General features: G+C 39.8%; 1 protein-coding gene across 2 annotated transcripts in view; it reads right to left on the reverse strand.

The window, feature by feature from the left end:
- CSMD3 (CUB and Sushi multiple domains 3) overlaps positions 1-21,447 on the reverse strand; it is a 446,157-nt gene that overhangs the window by 396,180 nt on the left and 28,530 nt on the right. For both annotated transcript variants that reach the window (XM_078593568.1, XM_078593567.1), the window contains one exon: positions 15,473-15,692. In XM_078593568.1, the coding sequence (XP_078449694.1) occupies positions 15,473-15,692 (220 nt within the window). The remainder of the gene's footprint in view (positions 1-15,472; positions 15,693-21,447) is intronic.

Raw genomic sequence — 21,447 nt, forward strand, 5'->3', positions numbered from 1 at the left:
GCATGAGAGGCCCATTCCACGGTTGGACACTAACTTACAATGATGAGCTTGCTCTGGAATTGAGCCTGGGTAACTAGGATTATAATTATGTTGTAGGCTTGTGTCGCAGTGGTCAGGAGATGGCAGCACAACAGTGTGTTGAATCCAACTGTGCAGAGCATTGAGTGTTATGCTCTCGTGTCTGTCAGTTTTGTCTTCCGGTATCCCCTCCCACATGCCAACAACTCATAGATGGAAGGAGCAAACATCCCAATGGTGGAACCACCGAGATAAACGTCACAAGAATCAATGGTGGCCTTCCTGGATAAAGGTCATAATTAAAGGGGAAAAGGCACAATTCAATAATGGCAGCACTTGCATTAGCTCCATGCAAAAGGGCGATGTGGGTTTAGTCTCATCAAAGTGTTGTTACAAGCATGATCACATACATTCATATACACCAGTAGATGCACATGGGAATGCTCACGGGAACACATGCATCTGTATGTTCTTGTGAGCAAAGCACTGAACACCCCGGCTAGAGTTGAGGTCATCCATTAACCTGTCTTGATGCGTGCAATGCAATTTCCTTAACATCATGGATTCCTCCCGTGGGGATAGGAAGGTGCTTTGCAAACTTGGCTGTGAGCATTTGTGTCAGCGGAATAGAACAAGCATTGCCCTCGATTGCGCACAGTCAAATTGTACTATATGCACTCATCCATTGTAACACACTTAAAATGCAACATTTTAAGTGTGTTAAATGATGCACATGTCAGTCAACGTTTTCGACGTAAAAAAGGTAAAAACTGCAGCATGCATGATTTTGCATGAGTGCATGCTACACACACTATCAAAAACTAAGTATGAAAATGTACTTTATACTACATGGCAGGTTGTCAAGAGTCATGATGGAGTGACAGGCAGGGAATGGAAAGTGTCCGAGAGGATGTCCACCGACTGGATGGAGTGATGATACAGCTCGTGTGCAGGTGCTGTGTGGATTACTACATCACAGGAACGTGAGAGGTAGTGGCATAATGGAGAGGCCTTCATCCAACACCGGATTGACCATAGGCTCAAGACGAGAGGCTAGTGTCTCCATCACGTGATGCATGTTGTCTACGTGTGTTTTATTCAAGGCTTAGTGCTTGCGCCCTGCTCGTGAGAATAAAAAAAAGTATCACGAACTAATTACAAATTAGAGATGAAAATTAAGATTGTCTATTGCCACAAAGAGCTGAATTATTGAATGCAACACTCAACGGACATTAATGTTAGCACACTGAACACATAAACACGGCTCAAAAACGAATACAATTGTACTATTGCATCACTGTGTTTACCACTGAATAATTATAGATGTCCCTGCTCTTTTTCATGCCATGCTTCACATCCACAAATTACAGCGTGCTTTGCGAATCATCATGCTATTATGGGTGTTATATAATGAGCATTTTTATATATTTTTTAAAACGGCAGTCAATGATTAGGAAATTCAATAAAAGTAGTAAACGGGAGCTGACTGGCCAACACGCTTGCAAGGCAGTCGGCAATATGGTTAGGCAGGCGTGCAGACGAAAGGCAAATAGTGACATTGATTGGATGAGCGATTAAGAAAGTCATGTGGAACATGGGGCAGAGTGGATGAGTAAGACCGAGATCACAGGGGCTGGGAAATGGATAATGTTACAGGAAAGAGACAAGGTCAACCACCGAACTAAGAGGATAGCAAGATGAATCTAGGAATTGTAAAGGTTGATAACTGATATGTGCTCCCAGGACTACATGTGCTCCATTAATGCCTCATAGATTAGGAAGCAAATGTAATGATTCGTTCTTAATTATGATATGTGACAGCCTTTAAGCCGCACAAGTGGGACATCAACTGGAGAGGCTTCCATTTGTTTTGCAGGGGCTATCAATTACTCGGAACAATATCTACACGCACTGCTGGTGATTTCATTTAGAGAGTCCTCTAAGCAAATGTAAAGAACCACTAATTTGCTACCAAGCAGCAAACATTTGTACCAGTGCTTAGGACATTCTGCCAAAATTCTTGGCAAAATTGGCCATAATTCCAACAATATAACAATATATAGTAAATTATGATTACATCAAAATTTTAAAAAATCTGAAGATGTGTATAATTTACAATATAAAAGAATGCAAATTACGTCATTATATAAATTGTAACAGAAGCTTATATTATATAACTGTGAAAAGCAGTAATTATCTTTGATAGCATTGTAAACATCATGTACGCAACATTGTGCGTACACACATTCGATGTACACTTTTAGAAGCTATATGTTAAAACAGATGGAAAAATGTTTTATATATATGAAGACTGATCGTTTTATATTACTTGAAAACCTGTGCAGTAATCCTCATAATTATAAGGTTATCACAAAAAATTGATTTGGTGATACTCGAACCCATAAAAAAGGCAATGAACTCACTAAGGGTGTAATCAGAGAACAGATAAACAAGCAATTAGTCAAGGCAGGTAGATGTGTGATCGATAAGTAGTTAAATAGATAAATACATATTATAAAACATTTAGCAATAACATAAAATACTTTACATTCGTTCAATCCTGTAGCCAGAAAATCAATATCAATGAATTATTTGAAACTATTATCTATTAAGTGACAATTGTCAACAAGCAATAAATGATCAAACAAAACAAGTATATGAATTGCACACTATAAACTAGATCAATGTCAGATATCAAATCAATATTTCTTATCGATGGGTAATTCCCTTAAAATAAATATAAAATATAACATTTTGTAAAGCGGTCCTCGACACTTAATTGTAGTCTCCATATGACATACCTTCAAAATTTACACTTTTTCACATACAATACATAGCGCTGATTCAATACCAACCCGTGTGACTAAATGATGACACATATTTCATAATGCGTCATTGCTATAGCAAACATAATATCCGACGATACATCATTTCATGTTTGCACGGTGGGATCTCAAAACTTCTAAATTTACTGGGACAGTTATTGTACTGAGTACCATTCCAGAACAGTGACCTCTAAACAAAAGCAACCATTTCAGGAAGCATACATTCTGCACTGTACTTAAGTAACCCAGGACTGCAATTACCATTATTTTAGCCTCAATGTTGGAACTTAAGGGCTTGAAACTACAGTAGTTTGTTTTATTCATGGTGAAGTTGCTTTGATCCTTGGCACTTCAGATAGCCAATGACAATGAATCCAGTGACCTGAGTTTGATTCATGGCCACAGTTAACCATCAGTGGGATGTGAACTCTACCCTGGGTTCTTCACCGTCCCACACGGAATGGCGTGGTAAAGTATGGTCAAATAACCTCCCCGGTCAACAGTGTGAGGCCTTCATCCAGCAGTGGATTGGCAAAAGTCAGTAAATAATTACGTAATCGTAGATGATGGCAAGAACTCACACTCAATCACTGCATTGTTATTTATTCATCACTTTACAAATTAATAATGAGATTCCACATGTGTGTTTAGAGAGTCACGTGAGTATAACTTTCATTGTTTAGGTGAACATAATTGAGCCATTCCTCTATCTAATCACGTCTTTAATTAGATAATCATATGATGAAAAGGTGCATCGGACAATTCTCTGCAGCAATAGGCATACGTTTATATGCAGCACTGATTTCATCTTTCAAGCCATGGAGCACAAACACAGTGGCCCATTTTAGAGCGGGGGAATTTGACGTCAATTGCACACAATCCGAAAGTGGTAAACCTCACACGCACCAGCAGGTACTTTATATTCAAATCCCTTTGTGTAGTTTCATATGGAGCTTTACACGCCGGAAATGGGTTGCAGAGATGCCTGGCATGGCAGATGAGAGGATGCCCCGTGGTTATGGGCAGGATCTCTCGTAAGCTTTCTGAATGATGCAAACAAAAACAAGTCAGAGTCTATCAAATGCCGCTTATCCAATAAACATGGGTTCAACCACTTTGCAAAGTTCAAATTTAAGTCGCGTTCATTTATGCTCGCCAATGTAAAGTGAAATAGCGTAATGCTAAGTCGTTTGGCTTTGGTCATAACACATTACTGTATAAGAATTTCAAATACCGGCAGCAGACCTATAATTCAACCCTAGACTTATTTATAAAGGGCTACTAAAACGGAGAGTCAGGCAAATGACAGCACGTAAATATCAAAGGTATTATAACACCTATTGTACGATGACAAAAACAATAATAGCGTCATTTATGCTGTTTGAAGTTTACACATCTAAAACATGCAGTGGACTAACAGCTGTGTGCAGACGGCATGAGAATGAGCTAACAACATCCTGAGTAGCTTGCCTGAAAACACACATTACTCAACATGATGACGAATTAACAAATGTTATGTCTACCACCTGTGAAATTACATGAACAAATTATTTACATGAAACACAAGCACATCGAGTGCAGTATATAATTTAGAATTGGATAGTGTGATGTGTGTTTTACATCAATTGACAGAATACACTATACCTTAATAACTACAGTTCGTGTACTGAGCACCACTCGTGTATACAATACCTGTCATGTCATGTGCTTGACTGCACTGGACATAGAAAACAATTTTCCATACATTGAACATGTAAAACAGGGCGCGATAATCATTATGCCTTACAATGATTAGAAATATAGGATATCGGGTTGTCAATACAGTACACTCACCCAGCTTAATAACCATTGCTACAGTCTACATTATAGACTGCCAGTACACTCACCAAACTTAATAACCAGGTTACAGTCAACATTATAGATTGCCAGTACACTCACTCCGATTAAGAACCAGGCTACATTAGTGTTTATGATTTTTTTTTCACTTTCTTTTTGATAATTATTTTTCTATCTACGTGACTTTTACCGAAAGAACCAAAGAATATGAATTCCTGCAGTCACGAAAGTTAAGTCAAAATTTGATCCAACAATTACTAGATGAAGATCTCTCCATTCAGTGTCTTATTTCACCAGACTTCATGTGCAAATCAGTGTGATTTGGTGAAAAGGGAACAACTAAACACAACAAGAAGTTCTAAATAAATGAGTTTTCAATCCAGATGTAAAAGCGCATAGGGGCCGTCCATAAATGACGTCACGCGATTTTGGCCGATTTTTGACCCCTCCCCCCCTCGTCACACGGCGTCACAAAAAGTCAGACCCCCCTCAAATATGACGTCACAAAGCTCTGCCCCTCCCCCAAACCATATTTCCATTTTGAAAATAAAAAATGCTTCAAATCACTTTTAACTATTGTCATTGTAGTGCGTATTTAATGTGGCGCTGCACTCTGATGTTGTCAGAGAAAACACGTATTAAAAAGGAGGCGTTGGAAAGTTGAAATTTAGCATGACATTCATATATTCAACGTCTAACTAAAACTGCAGATGTTCAGAATATTATATTGAAATTCTCTTATAATTATAAAATATTAAAAGTAATTATAACTATAAAAAAATACTTGAAACTTTGTAGTAGAACGAAGCAAAATAGAGAGTACAATTATAACAATCACATATTCATGAATGAAAAGCCCTGGTAGAATCATAAAAATATTTAATAACAATCATTAAAAGATTTTACAAAATGTATGATTTTCCATTCTCCCAAGGAGAAGCAAAATGATCCTTCATAGAATAAATAAAAGGTGACCTTAGTAAATTTAAATAATCAAATAGTTTGAAAAAAATTAGTGTTGTTATAACAATTATATTGTTTATATTTAGTTGTGCATTTTGATGTGACGTCACATTTCTCAAACTCCCCCTCCCCCCCTCGTCACACATCATCACAAATGTCTGACCCCCCCTCCCCCCCCCCCTAGGTGTGTGACGTCATTTATGGACGGCCCCATATCTCCAGTGGCTTCCTAATATCGGAAGGAAGAGCAGTCCAGACGGCCGCAGAAGCACTTTGTAAAAGCAAAAGCCACGGTAACCGTCTTTGTTCGATGGCTAGCCAAAAGCTGCTGCGAGGGTGACTGGAGTTCACATGATGGTTTATGCTCCTTGACGAGATCAGAAAGTTATTGTGGTTCATTTGTTGCAAGCACTTTGTGCGTCATGAGTGCGACCTTACGTTTTTGACGGCCACAGACGCGCATCTTAAAGGACGCGATGCAGTGAACGTTTTTGTTCAATGGCGAGTTTAGATGGAGAGGGTTTCATGTAAACTATTATTATTTCACCTGGAAGTTATTATTTTACCTGCACAAATCCGAGTAAAAGTGGGGTGGTCTACGGGAGTACCACATGAACAACCTAAACCCCTCCTCTGTGATTGGCTAATACTGACCCTAATCTATTCAAATCCCAGGCACAAATATTGTATAATATAGCACAGATGTATTTATCATGGACACTATTTCCAACGTATCAGAAATGTTGAATTGGATCAGAGCAAATACTATTCACACGTGCAGGTTTCCTGTTGACATAAGTGTGTTGGCATGATTTGTGTCGCCATGATTTGTTTGCCAGAGTAACTGCCATGCACAAAGCCACGTTGATGTAATTTGTCAAGTTTAGTTTTCCCCTCAGAGAAGTGGACAAAAAGAAAGTCAACGTGGGCCGATGTCGACTTAAGTGCTCGTGTGCAGAAGCTTATGTCGACATCAGCTCTAAATATCGGCATCCGTGCCGATCTCACGGCCAAAACCTTGTGAGATTTATGTGTCAAGTGCTACATATATAGCAGCCCATATAGAGAAGACAAATGCTGCCATTTTGTCATGGTTAGCATCCTGGACTTGCAATCCAGAGGTCACCAATTCAATCTCCTGGCGTGCCAGTTAAAACAATGGACAATTAACCCCCCCCCTCCACCTCTATCTACCCAACAGTATATAAGGGTGCAGATATATATGGTGGGGTAAAGTGTGAATACCCCCACATCTTCCAAGGCATTTGTCCATTGTGGAAGAGTAGGCTGACTCTCCAGGGGGAGCGCACCAGAGCCTCCTTGTGCCAGTCGTGAAACTAGCAGGAAACTGGAGAGGCATCTTTACATTTTAATAATACCGGAGTATCAGTTCAATTCTAGCCCTGAAATGACAATCACCTTGTTTTGGATATGACCACCATTTGAATTGCATATGAAACAAAATAAATCCATAAGACTAATAATGAGCCGTTGCAATAGAATGCAGATTAAAAAAAGGCTTTTTACATGCTCACCGCGGCACTGTTGCTCCGGCAGGATTTTCAAGCAACAGTGTCCACGGTGCGAGGAGGGCAACATGCTGCGGGCGCGAAAAGAGAAACACGACATCCTCTGGCGCACGCAACACCCGGCGAAGTCCTCGTAATGCGCGCAAGCATTATACGAGGCAACTCCTCCGGTCGTTGAGCGTTCACCCTCGAGCCCCGCATAGCCCCTCTTTTCAAGCCCTTCGAGCTCTCTCGAAAACCCGTGACCATTGATCAATGGGGGTACCGCTGCCAACAATGAATGCCGCAGCCCCCCGCGACGCGGCCGTGCAACCGCCGATCGCCACCAAGGTGGCAGCGACAGAAACGCTGTGCCCCTTGGGGGCCAGGCTGGGTGAACGCTCGTCCGAACATGATGGGGTAGTCGTGGAGAAAGATCGCCGTTCGTAGGTTCATGGAGAGAATGAGATGTGTTGTTGTTGACGGTAAATAGCAAGTTGTGCGGGATATTGCACTCTCTACCCCACCACCAGTGTGTCTGCTTTAGCTGCGCAATGCTCTGCTTTACATTCTAACCAAAACAAAGATAAAGATCCCTCGTATAGCCTTAACAGACTGCTGTGGTAAGTGCTGTTCGCGAGCACCTATGAAGGCCGGCAGAGTGGCCAACTCCACGCCCGACCGCCTTCGTCTCGCCAGTGGTGATGTTTTGTTTACACATCGCACGAGGTACTCATTTGAGGCTGAGTCGACCTAGGGGAAGCCCAGAACCGCTAGAGATAATTGTCGGCCCTGAGTGGGAATCGAATATCGGGTCGTCGGGTTCGTAGCGCGACGTGCTAACCACGACACGACCACGTACAAAAACACATGCACGCATTAACACAAGTGTAAAGGAGAGCCGACACACGATTGGAGGGGGTTCGTATTTTATTCCTTTCCTCCCATCCACACCTGTCCCCAGCCGTCCCAATCTCGTTCGCGCCGACCTCCTCTTCCCGCCCGTTCTCTCCCTTATATCTCCTCACCTGCTCCTCCCCCTTCTCCTGTCACCATTCCACTTCCCCTCCTATTGGTGGGATTCCCTCCCCTAACACCCCTACACAAAAGCATCAAAAGTCATCCCTGTAGAGATACAACGGAAAACACTTTCTCTTCAAGGGGCCAATTATATTATTTTCCAAGCTGATCAAAAGGTAGAATGTACAGTACGTGTTGTACTTATGAATGGACTGAAGCAATAAGTGATAAATAAGTGAGAAAAGAGATGCCAGGAATGTTTGCATGGTAAATAGACGAGCTGTTTCAGGAACAGCTCAGCATGACATCTAACGTATGCTTGGGTTAGGCTATGCATCCAATATATATGTAAACGTTGTATAATATTTTGCCGATTTGTTTTTATTACAAAAAACAGTCCTGAAGTTGACAAACAGCATTGAATGTGCATCACATTCAAAGCCGTTTTGCACCTCCAATTAGCACGGTTGGCTACGTTTGTCTTGCCTATGGTTGGCTACGTACGGTGCAGAAGAATTTCACCATACTCTTCTGAACTCACCGCGTACCATTACAACAGGTTCCAACGCGTTTTTGGGTGAAAGCTTGCAGCTTCCTATAACGAAGCAAGCCACATGGCCTACAAACAAGTTGGCGACACAGCCCACTCGGTGTTGGTTTGGCCCAATGGGGCTGCCGTAGGAATGAGAGCTGAGACCAACTCGGTTCTCAAACCCATCATTAAATGACTGTGGCGGCGATATGGCATCAAACTCGTTGGCTTTGCATTCTGAGTCCAGTGTGCTATAACATAATCAATGCTTAGCCAGTCACGGCTGTGATGCTACAAGAATTTGCCAAAGCTTCCCGTTGATTTTATTTAACACTAATGATTTCTCAGCAGCATGCCAGGAAGCCAACATATATTTGTATGCTGATGGCATTGTGCTGTTATTTGCAAATACGTCAGAACGAGAGATTGCATACCAATATTTCGATAATAAATTCATAACCAGATACCCAATTTAAGTTAATTATTCCAAGCAAGTTGATAAAAGGTAAATAATATATTTAAAATGTTAGAACTCATCTTAGCCTGATTTTCTCTCTTTTGATACCTATCAATCAAGTGCATTGTGAACATGAAAAGTTCCCTTTAACAGGGAATAGCATAAGCTGAACCTTTGACCATTCCCTTTCATAACACAGTATCTGACGTTATTGTATTCTTAATTTCCAGCTTGAATGCTGTCAAAGTAAAGTATCTTAAATCAGAGAGTCACCGTAGCGGCTATTCAGTTCTATCACTAACACGACTCACTTGAAGTGGAACTGATTCACTCACCACTGATTTGTAATAAAAAAAATAACTGAACTGGCCCCCACAAGCTCCTGTAATTGGACCATCATCACAAAGTGGTCTCTATATAATTTTACAAATGACGAGTTCCTACCACCAGCTCAGAAAAAAAATCTCGACAGAATATTAACACAGCATTAATTCAAGGCACAATTATGTGTCACTTTAAATTCCTTACCAGGTCTGAAATAAACGAATTTTTGTTAAATTCTGCAGTGTTCTGCACCAATCTCAATACATGTCAAGTTTTAAGCGTTTTTTTTTATAATTATCTTAAAATAACAATATTAGTTATCAGGTATATAGTGGTGTTTTTTCAGCTTGCACTGTAATAAAGTGCGTACCTGATATAATGTGCATACATTTATTTAATACTAATTAATCTATCAGGGTGATTCAATAATCTCTAACCTACATACAGGTTCTAAGTTATAAACACCTGTATAAATATGCAAACAAAATGAACACACCATTTGCACTCTCAGGACAATATAAAATCGCGTAGTTATTTCAATCAAATTATCTGCATAGACAATCATTAAAAAAACACGTTATCACTGTAGTTAGACCCAGCTTACAAACATTGTACTTGAATTCAGAATACAGTATTCCGTTGTTATTTTCAAACTTGCTAACCGAGATTTTTACTATCTTTGAATCGCATCTAAAACTCTACATGACTGCATCGAGAGAGAAAGAGAAAGTGATGAGAGATAAAGTAATAATGGACAAAGTGATAGGAGATAACGTGATGAGATAGATAGAGATACATAACTCTTCGAAGCATCTGCAGACGTTGTGAGTACAATATTCGTAGGCCAATATCATTATCCGCGAAATGTGCTATTCACGAGCATCTCCGGAACGTGCCCTCGCGAACAACGAGGGAACACTGTAAAATGAGTGGTTGGTTTAATCGGAGGGTGGTACGGGAAAGGAGGGGTGGAAGTGGGATGCGGTGGTAGGGGGTGCTATGAATGAACAGTAGGGTTTCTTGAAGCAAAAGGCTGTGAAAGAAGTAATTGCTCAACCGTGGCCCATTTGGCAATGGAAAAATAGCAAACTGGGGATGTGGTCCACAGGGCTGTAGCCAAATTTAACCCCTAAATGCATCTATGTTTTATTAGCATTGTGCTTGCTACATTTCTAATTAATTCATATTGTCTGCTGACTTGGTCAATATAAAAAGTCAAATTTCGATGCCAGAGGAACAATATAAGCAGAATGGCGCAATTATGTTTACGTAATATATTAAAGGGAAAAAGAAGTAAACTGTAATTTGAAACTCCCTGCTGTAAATTTGTCTAATTTTCTTTTACCTAGAAGGGTTTTTTTAATAAAAAAAAAACTGTGAAATTGTTCATGAAAACTAAAACCAGTCCTATGTTATAACATGAGAGTGTTGACGCCGATGTTTATAATAAAATGTGTAATTTATAAAGAGGCACTAAATGGCACATTTTGTTGTATCAGTGTCTCTCAGTACAGATACTGAAACACTATTGGAAATGAAATTGCACACAATAATCTAATTATAAATTTGAAGTTCTACTAGAAAAAAATGTTTTGCCTCAAATGTTCATGAATGTATGTATGTTGAACTTCTTTCACACCGTATGTAGCCAACCGTGCTAAGTGGAGATGCGGGAGAAGGATAACAAACTAAACACAAAAATCAGTTGTACAGAAATTCATTTTCAATCTATATTTAAAAGTGCATAGCTAATATCGGACGGTCAGAGCATTCCAGACGGCTGCAAAAGAGCATATGAAAGTGCACGATGCAGTGACTAACTTTGTTTGATGGCTAGCCAAAATCCGCTGTAAGGATGACTGTTGTTTGCGTGATGGTTTATGCTCCTCGACGATATCAATAAGGTATTGTGGTTCATTTGTGGCAAGTATTTTGTGTGTCATGAGTGCGAACTTATGTATTCATTCAGCAACCGGAAGCCAATGCAACTCGGCAAGCACCGGACGGACATGGTCGGATATGTTGACACTATTGACCCTTCCCCATTCCAGTGATGAACGTGTAAGAAAAACTAAAATAAAAGAACGTTATCGGTACGTTTTCAGGTCGGAAAAAAACTACAGAGGCTCGCACAAAGCCACGAGGGAGGGCGTGTAGCAACAGTTTGGCGCCAGCTATCACAGTGCAGTCGCTCCAGTTCTCTGCGGTGAGTATAATGTCTTTACAAACAACGGTGCTATACCTCTCTAGATAAAAAATTAATGCTAATTACTTGCTCGTTCCGAAATCCAGCAGTGAACGGGACCCACCCTGCAACTTGCAGACGTCTCAGAACAAGAAAGGGTTACTAATAGATTTTGCAGCACAATTTGGCAATCCGCTGTTTGATAAAGGCCTCCCAATGCCGTGTCACTCAGGAGGGTTGTTTGGCCAAACTTTATCATGGTGGTCAGTGCCTTTGGTGCCGATATTTATACACCAAACTAGGTTCTGATTAAAGCTGCGTTGACCAAGTGGAGACCCAGGACAAGTTCAGTTATTACACTCCACTGATGTTAGCTGTAGCCGGGATATGAATGCAGGGTCAATGGGTGCACAGCGCAGTGTGTTAACCACTGAGCCACCACTCCACCCCTGAACATATTTTTGCTGAATGATTAATATACAATGCAAAGTTTTTGCACGTATAATAATAGTATATGTAGTATATATTGGACAAACATTCTATGCAGTGAAATTATAACCATGCAGGCACCATTTCTTTTAACATTGGTATGAGGTTTTATATGGGTCAGTGTCAAACTCTTCAGGTGTAGCGTTTTTTTTTTAATGGGCATGACAGTGATTTTATAGCAGAGTTCAAATAATATATTGCCAATTAAACAGGGGGAAAACACATATTTGAGTATACGGCATACAATGTAGAGTATGCGAGAGCCTAATACACGTTTTAAATATTACATTTACATTTCCTTTTTATTATTAACTAATCAACTATAGGTTAACTACAGATAATTATTTGCTAATGAAGTCGTTCCCAAAAGATCTTACTTTTAATGTGACCAACAATCACACCATTTCTCAACTTTGTGAAAATGACTTTGTGGTTGCATTTCCATCAAGATTTAATGCCTAATGTGAACATAGATTACAGTGTCGTGATGTGACCGACAGTGAACCCTCATGTAAGGATGGCAGATTTATTGGGTTTAACAGTGTGGTATGAATGGAAAGTATATACTAGTTGTGACAAAAAAGTACCCACAAGCACTCTCGTAGCACTATTGTAATACATGTAACTACAAATTATGCAAAGGCATGATTAGAAACAAGCTTGAGTGCAGATTCAAGCATTTTGGTTAAGGATGTACAAACAACAAGGGATACATTGTCTGAATACTAATTTGTATGTATTTTCAGATATCGGGCAGTCCATCAATTATAGTTGATGTTTTACCAATACGTACATCCATCATGCTTTACCCTTCAAGATGCTCCAATAATGCCGCATAATCATGAAAATCAAGTTGCTGTAATGCAGTACTTTCCGATTTAATTGGGTCTCGCCATGAAGCGATGCCAATGTTCCATTAACCTTAGGCCTTCACGCGTGGACTTTGATACATATATTTTAACTCTATTCACATTCAGGAGTTCCGTGAGTAAGTGCACGCCATTTACAAAATCAAGACCAGTCAGTTTCAATCCATGGCACTGTGACTCATACTCACCGATGTGTGATGTCTCGATGTATTTGCAGTTCAAAAATGAAGGCTAAGAATCACAACCCCTCAAACATTAATGTTGAACAGCCTTGGAGTTCAGGCTCACATGTTACAGATACCAGACTGGGAGATAAAATGGACTATGATAACCATGCTCTAGTATCACAGCAGAAAAAAAAACTGCATAATTTCACTATTGAGATCATGATTTGTTTCAAGGTAAAAGTATGGCGAGTAATTGCTAAAATACTATATACAGGGGACTTCAATTTTTTTTAACACTTAAATGGGTCGATCGTTTTTAATGGAAAAGAACGGATAATATACTGTAACATGATAACAAATGTATGTTGATAGCTTCAAAAAGTCAAAGAGTCTCCACTTGTTCGCCATTATTGTCAACACATGCCTGGAATCTTCTCCAGGTGGTCTCCAGAGCCCGGAGGCACATTTCTTGTGGTGTTGTTGCAAATTCTCAGAAGTATAAACATTTTCTTCAAGCACCCTGTATTTTTCTGCATCTAAAGTGAATGATGGTAGGTGGTATACCCAATTTGGACTCTTTGATTCTTTCGGTAAAGTCACGTAGGTATAAAATAAATAAATCACGACGTTTCGGGCGCAACACAAGCGTCCAAAAAAACGTCGTGATTTATTTTATTTTATACCTACGTCACTTTACCGAAAGAACCAAAGAGTATGGATTCCTGCAGTCACGAAAGCTTCAAATCAAGATTACCCAATATGTATTTGAAAACCATGAATTTCCATTATTTTAACATTATCAACATCGTTCAGTCTGTAGAGGATGTCAGTGTTCACCACTTTACATGAAACTGATCTCATTTGAAAAGAGAACAATAATAGCTTCAGTGAAATAAGTGAGCACATTTGTTTTACTTTTGCTGCTTTCATCAACAGTGATATTGATCCAAAACTTTGTAATATATTCATCAGGTATTGACTATCAATAAAAAAATGTATTAAAAAAATTATCGTATAGGGGTGTCATATGTTTAGTTCTTGCAAAGTAGTTTTTATTGTATTTTATATTTTTAAAATCATGAAACCTTCAAATAATGCATGGCACCTGAAGGAAATTTCCCATACGTATATTTCGTGGAGATAAAGAGCAAAGCTAGCAAAAAAATTGAAATTACTGTAATGGTAATGATAATAATAAATACATTCAATAAATTAGTTCGTAAACTAGTCACAGTGTGAACTAAGCTATTTCAGGCAAGAAACGCAGCATGGCACCCAATTAATGCAATATAGCCAGAAATGGTTCTTGAAGGTGCAACATCTCTCCACTGCCGGCAACTCTGTGGAGACGTGCATGGAGTCACAAGGCAGTTTAAACCACAGCAACTAATGAAATGCCCACCACTTCAAAATGAAACAAATGTCCGGTGGCAATTTGAGGAATGCTTGGCCATGTGTTATGTTAAAAAAGTGAAAGCGGTGTATTGCGCAAATAAGTTTGAGGCAGTGGTCTGTCTCCTTTTCATATCCCTGAGATAGTGGTGACAAATACACATTTCTATGATGGGACCAAGTGTGTCCATAGGAATTTTACTATAATATAGGTTTTTGGGTTAGATCACGCAACTATAAATGTGTCGTTTAACCCGCCACCACCCGACACAGCCAATTAGTAAGGTTTGCCACATAAACAGAACATGCCAATTCGTTACTAGCACAGCACACCGGTGTGTTGGAGAGCAAAGCCACAACATTTACCAGAATTTGAACTCGCAACCTTCCAACGTCCAGCTGCTCACTCTACCGCTGTTATGTTAGAATACATTATTTATATTTTCACTCTTTAATGTATGCAGTAATCTTTGCAGTATATAGCATTATTATTATGATACATAGGTGTCTTTTCTGGTTCGCAAATATTATTCTTATTTCTGTGTAATTCCTGAAATTCCCCACATAGTTCTTGAAATCTTGAAATGTAATTTCAATAAAATCTCACTATCCTTCGAATGAAGAATACTAACCTATATCATGTGCTCTTAGGCTAGAAATTAGATATTGAGGTACTACCACGATTGCCTCTGTATATAACCTTTAAGTGCATCAACAATATTGCAAGGATCAGCATAAGTATGTCACATATCCGACCAATTAACCACACATCCGACCTATTCGCATATGTGCCCATATCTTTGTCTCCAGTGAGTTGGATATGCAACATTGTAGTGCATGGTAGAACACAAAGAAACAAGTGTGTTGCATTGTGCGCTTACACTTACCTCGCTCGAAAATTCTCTGGCCTGGCTTCTCCATCAAAAACCAACATGAAGTCAAACTCCTGCTCCAGAGCAAAAGAAAGGAAAGTCAATTGGATTCGACTCTTGTTCGTGGCCACGATGATCCAGGTGCAATTGGCTTTGTTGGGGTATCCATATGGAAATCCGGGGCTTTCAATAGTTCCATTCAGACCTTGAAGGGTTTCATCACAGGTATTCTGACCTGCAGAAAGAACAGGAAATCACAGCATATGTTACTGATAAGGTACAGATCAATTTGAACAACGAAATGTTTACTATCTCCCAACTCCAGGTGATTGAATTAAAACTGCATTGTACCAAAAAGAACGCTTTTGAATAGTGAGCCCGTACTGCCTGCTTTCGCCCCTTTACTGAACAAATGGATTGTCTACATTGAACACAATTGTAATGTGCCCTGATGTGTTTTAGATGAGGTGCTATCTCAGCGCCATAACAGTCATCTAGAGTTAATCAGCACCTTGGCAGTGGAGCCTATCTCACACTAATCTGAGGCTTCCGTAAGCCAGATTGCAATGTCACAAACACGGTGTCTGATCATCTCCACAGTTGCTGAATGGGTCATCCACAAGCAATCAAAAATATATATTTGCGTCCCAACTCAAGAGCGTGGCTGGCAAAGGGATGTGGTGAGATATAACAGCATGGAAGCTAAAAGAATAGGTATACTTACACTAAGTGCCTCAATCCCCAATGATTATGACATATTCAGGAATATGATGCAGCATACAAGCAAGACCTGCCTGCTGCTTTCTTGTCTGTCAAATAAAGAACTAATTATGCTGTAAACTGCTTAAAAAATATGCATTTGAAGCTAAAATAATCAGCAATGATGAAATCCCATAAATGCATGCTAAATTTGACGACAAAATATACACCTTTAAAAGTATAACCGCATTCATGTAAATAGTTAATATTGATGTATGTAAGTTTTCTAAATTGTACGTGTACATGTTATTAATACATGCAATTTCCTGCTCAAGTGACCATTGAGACATTGCTCATCTCCTATTAACAGCTCAGAGCCAGTGGTGGAAATTCTGCTTTCCTATGGCAGGGGGTGAGTATCAATAGGACAACCAATCTTGACTTTCCCACAAAGCAATCCTAATGTTATGAAACCCAAAGGTATTATGGGCTGAGTCAACCCCCAGCCTGAATTTGAACTTGCAACCTTCCGATTGCGAATGGCTCGGCCAAGGGCTGAGTCACCTGGCTCAGTGGGAGACAGCGCAGGAACACTGCCATAAAGATGTAGGCTTACTCTTTGCCACGTAAATTACCTCATATTAGAGCATACATGCTTCTATTTCTGGATTTTTCAATTAAAATATGAATCAATTAATTACGTTAGAAAAAATACCATCAAGCAATTTTGAAGGCCATTACATGGGACAATCACACATCTGTCAAGTATATCCTTAGCCAAGGACCTCACACACATCTGTCATTCCAAGGCCATAAAATACCTAAGTACCACCTTGAGTATGGAAAGTCTCAGCTCTAATTAGTTGCCTCTTTTCTAGGGTCAATTTAATTGTCCCAGTCAGCAGAATACTTCAAACACTTATATTGATGACTTTGTCCTCCCAAATTACTGCATAATTCATATGAAAGTAGGCATTCCAATTACATATATTTTTATTTTAAACAAATAGCTCTGCAGGAATCTTACATGCCATCATATGTAAATCCTGTTGCTTATTAGCAGATACAGAAGCACACCCAAAAGCAACCCCAAGAAACCCTTGTTGTAAAACAGCATTCTACACATTTTACTTTTTGTCATTTCAGACATTGTCCAATGGTATCACGCCACATTTCATGAAATATACAGTCTTACAAAGAAAGTTAATTTGAGCAATTTATTTTATATATAAGGTAGTAAATTGTGGCTCTACAACTAGACAATTAAATCGCACAAGGAGGAAGACGATAGCTTATCAAGCTCAAGTTTGTCAAGTGTCTTGAAGTGGCATTCGTATCCTAATGGTCCAGTCTCTAGCAGAAGTACATGTTCATGGCCTCGTGAGATATGTTCAGATGCTTATTTACTCATACTTTGCCGTAGTGACATAAGTCAACTATAGTGTAATACACATGTAAATGAAGAAAACATTTAGATTTGCTTGATATTAAACATCAGATGAACAAAAAATATCTAATAATGAAATTGGTGTTTTGTTAATTATATCTTTTCCTATGAACACACAGCAAAAAAAATGCATGTCATGCCTTTGCAGAGGCGATTCAACTGTATGATTGGATCTCTGCCGCAGACTCCTGCAAATGGTAACTTACGGACCTCATAACACCAAGAGGAAGACTAAAGCACACTACACTTGAAGTTAAGCATTTTCCCTTTTAGAATCTTTTTCAAAACAGAAACAAAGAGATCACCTAAGGTCACTCATATAAAGGAAGACTATGGATCAAAAGATAGCTTATTTTGTAGATAAAGTCAGGTGACCTTAGAAACTTTCGAGTTTCAAGCTGGTAATTAGTCCTGCGGGAGCCTCTGAGAGCCATTATAAAGTTTCAAGTGTGTGTGTGTGTAACCAGCAAGGCCTACACTAAGCATTTGTGTGACCCTCTGCAGTATCAGTGGAATGGCTTGGCCATTCATGTTGACCTTCGTCTTTTGGCTTTTACTTGATTTACAAATGGAGCCCATTCAGTGAATGCGATTTTCGAGAATAAAACTGCAGGTCACACTCTTATATGTGTTAGATATCTTGCCAGTGTATTATGGTATCACTCTTTGGGATGTGAGCAATGAAATGCAAAACTCATGAAACAACTGTGTTCTTAGAGTAAACTAATAGTTACCTTTAAGTTCTTTGGTCAATCTACTGCTAGATGCATGCCTTTCCATGCCATTCATTCATGGAAGTTGTTTGATCATACTACTCCACGCTGGTCAGTGCGAATTAACGACCCAAGAACAAGTAAAATATCACTCGCCACTGATGTTAGCCGGGGCCGATAATCAAACTCGAAGTGCAGTGCACTAACCACTGCGTCACTGCCCCATGATAACCTATATAGTGATGTGGGGGGGGGGGAAGTGAAATTGAATGCAGTACTCTAATTAATTTTACTTTACATAATTGGTTTAAAGTAAACTAATCATTGTGTGTCGAGGTCAATCTATTTAGATTTATATCTCCACAGATAACAATTCATTATTTTGGATATTAGTTACCACGGAGGGATGTGTATATAACTGAAATTCCTCTTGAATAAAGAAACCATTGTACATCACACTCGAATTGTATATCAATAAACGTTGTGCTATTGATAATGAATGTTCGTCGGAGTGCTGTGTGATGCTTTACATCAAGTAATACATTCTATTGATCAGTAGAAAGTGCATTTCCATCAATAGCCGACGTACCTTTATGTGAACACTATGTATCAGTGAAGTCAACAAATGTCAACAATAATAGCATGTGCCACATTGTCATTAAGACACAAAATATTGTAAAACATCTGCATACCTAGCACATTCATTTTGATGACGCACATTTATTATGCTATTTGTCAGTATTGTGTTTCTGCTATACCTTTGGAGTGTTACAATGACGACTGTAAGTGGTCGAGTCATTCTCAGTGATATTGGCCTGTTTTCTCGGCACAATATGTATGTTGAGCGTCTTTCACACCATACGTAGCTAACCGTGCTAATTAGAGGTATGGGATAATACATTTAAATTGTGTACTGCGGTTCAGTTTGTTGCCATTGGGCACTTGATGTGAAAAATAGAAGTAGCATTTTTTTAGTTTTGTACTTTCATTATCACCGAGACCAATTCTTGTGCAACACAACTCTACTTCTTGCATGTGCTTGTTCTACAGCCTGTGCACACGTATCCACCATATATGCTCATCCCTGAGATTAAGTTTATCGATTTGTAAATTGATTGACTTATTTAGCAGCAAATGGCCATCAATTTATGAGTGGGCCTTGGTGAAAACACTTTGTAAGAGTTATCCCTTTACTCCCGTGCTTTGATTCACATATAAGTCTATGTTTAGCATTTTACATGACACATCTCTGCAATGTGTGTGTTTTTGGGTTGCACAGCGTGTTGTGCAGCATGAGATCCAACGTTTCATTGCGTGTGCTGGGAGCTTCTTCAATTTAGTTCCTGAAGGAGCTTCCGTGGAAGCGAAATGCCAGACCTCTTGTCCACCAACTCAAAATCACATTGGATAGCAACCGTGAAAGCAATGTAACACCGCCACATCATTGATTTGCATGTCGGTACCAACCATAGATCAATGACATAGAGTACTCTCTTTTCATGTAATTCACTTTCCCCATCAGGCAAGCAAAAGCAATTTTTAAGTCGCCTGCATACAAGCAAGATGGGTTGCCTTTGATGAACCTATGAACCTAACCCTAATTAATAGTGAAGATCTATTATCTTCTTTTGAAAGATGGGGGATGGGTGGTCCAAATGAGACCATGAAAGACGTGGGATCCTGGGTGAGACGTGAGAGTGAAGGTGGGAGGGAGGGAGGCGTTGGGCCTTGTTTGAGGTTCAGTATAAACTCTCATTTTCGGCCTGAATGGGAAAGCATGGTTGCGGCAACACTGCTGCCCGTCGTCACCTCTGAGGTCTGGAGTCGCTGGGGATTCCTGTCAATGCCATTGTCCCAACAAGACAACTTATTCATGAGGGCCACGGTCCCTCCGCAATGGTTCACTGTCACATTAAACACGGAGCTTGTATTTTTATGAAGACAGCAGCTCTCGGTGTGATGGTCCTCAGCAAAATGGTCGAGAGGGTGAGTGGTTGATGACTGGCGCCGGGGTGGCGACGATAACAGGATCACGTGAGGCGGGGGGCCTGGGGGCGAGTAGCGAAGCGGGCGATGACATAATTAATTGGGGCTGATTGGTTCGGGGATAAAGGCAGTGAGCGTATGGAGATACGGGAGTCTTTGTGAGTGTTGCAGTTGGAGCTGGAGACGGTGCCTGGGACAGAGACGGAGCAACAGAGAGTATAGTATAAGGTAGCAGTGGATAAGAGAGTATAGTATAAGGTAGCAGTGGATAAGAGAGTATAGTATAAGGTAGCAGTGGATAAGACAGTATAGTATAAGGTAGCAGTGGATAAGAGAATATAGTATAAGGTAGCAGTGGATACGAGCGTATAGTATAAGGTAGCAGTGGACAAAGAGAATACAGTATACGGTAGCAGTGGATATAGAGAGTACGGACAGAGTAGCAAGGACGGAGCGAGTACAGCGTAGCGAAGCAGCAAAGTAACGGACCTTGGTGGAGAGAGAGAGAGCGAGCGAAGCAGCAGAGCGAGCGAATGGAGGGACATCGAGTGGGGCTGATGGAGAATTGTGCATTGAAGAGTATGGAGGAACATTGAGCGATGCTGTCGGAGATGTGAACTATATGCGGAATAAAAGGAACGAGAAAGACAAAGAAGTTGTCGCATCAGTACGAGTCCTACATTAGTATAAATACATGTTAATTTTGATACTCATGTAGTTTTTTTCTCACTTTATGTGAACGAAAAGACATGAAAATCGCCCATTTTCTCATTGAAAATAGATACATTTCAAAATATCACTGTCCTGGTCACAAAAGCAAAGTTTGTAGATAATAATAGACATTTTCTATAATTTTTAGGTATAAGCAATTACGAAATAAAACTTAATACCCAGGAACAACAATTGTGTTACATAGTATTATCCATTCACTGCTGGATGAAGGACTCCCCAAGTCACCTTCCTTCGTGGTCTCAAGGCACAACAATCCATCTGGCTCATACCTCCATCCTTGCAATAGTTGTCCTATCTAACCTATATAATTCATTTTTTGTCTGTCCGTCCGTCCGTCCGTCTGCGTACGCTCCCTACCGGGGGATTTAGCTCTCGGACCGTGGGGTTCGGCGAGATTAAATTTTGCAGGTGGG

The sequence above is a fragment of the Lampetra planeri genome, chromosome 4 (assembly GCF_965212315.1).
Source record: "Lampetra planeri chromosome 4, kcLamPlan1.2.h2, whole genome shotgun sequence".
In the NCBI taxonomy this organism is placed as follows: Eukaryota; Metazoa; Chordata; class Hyperoartia; order Petromyzontiformes; family Petromyzontidae; genus Lampetra; species Lampetra planeri.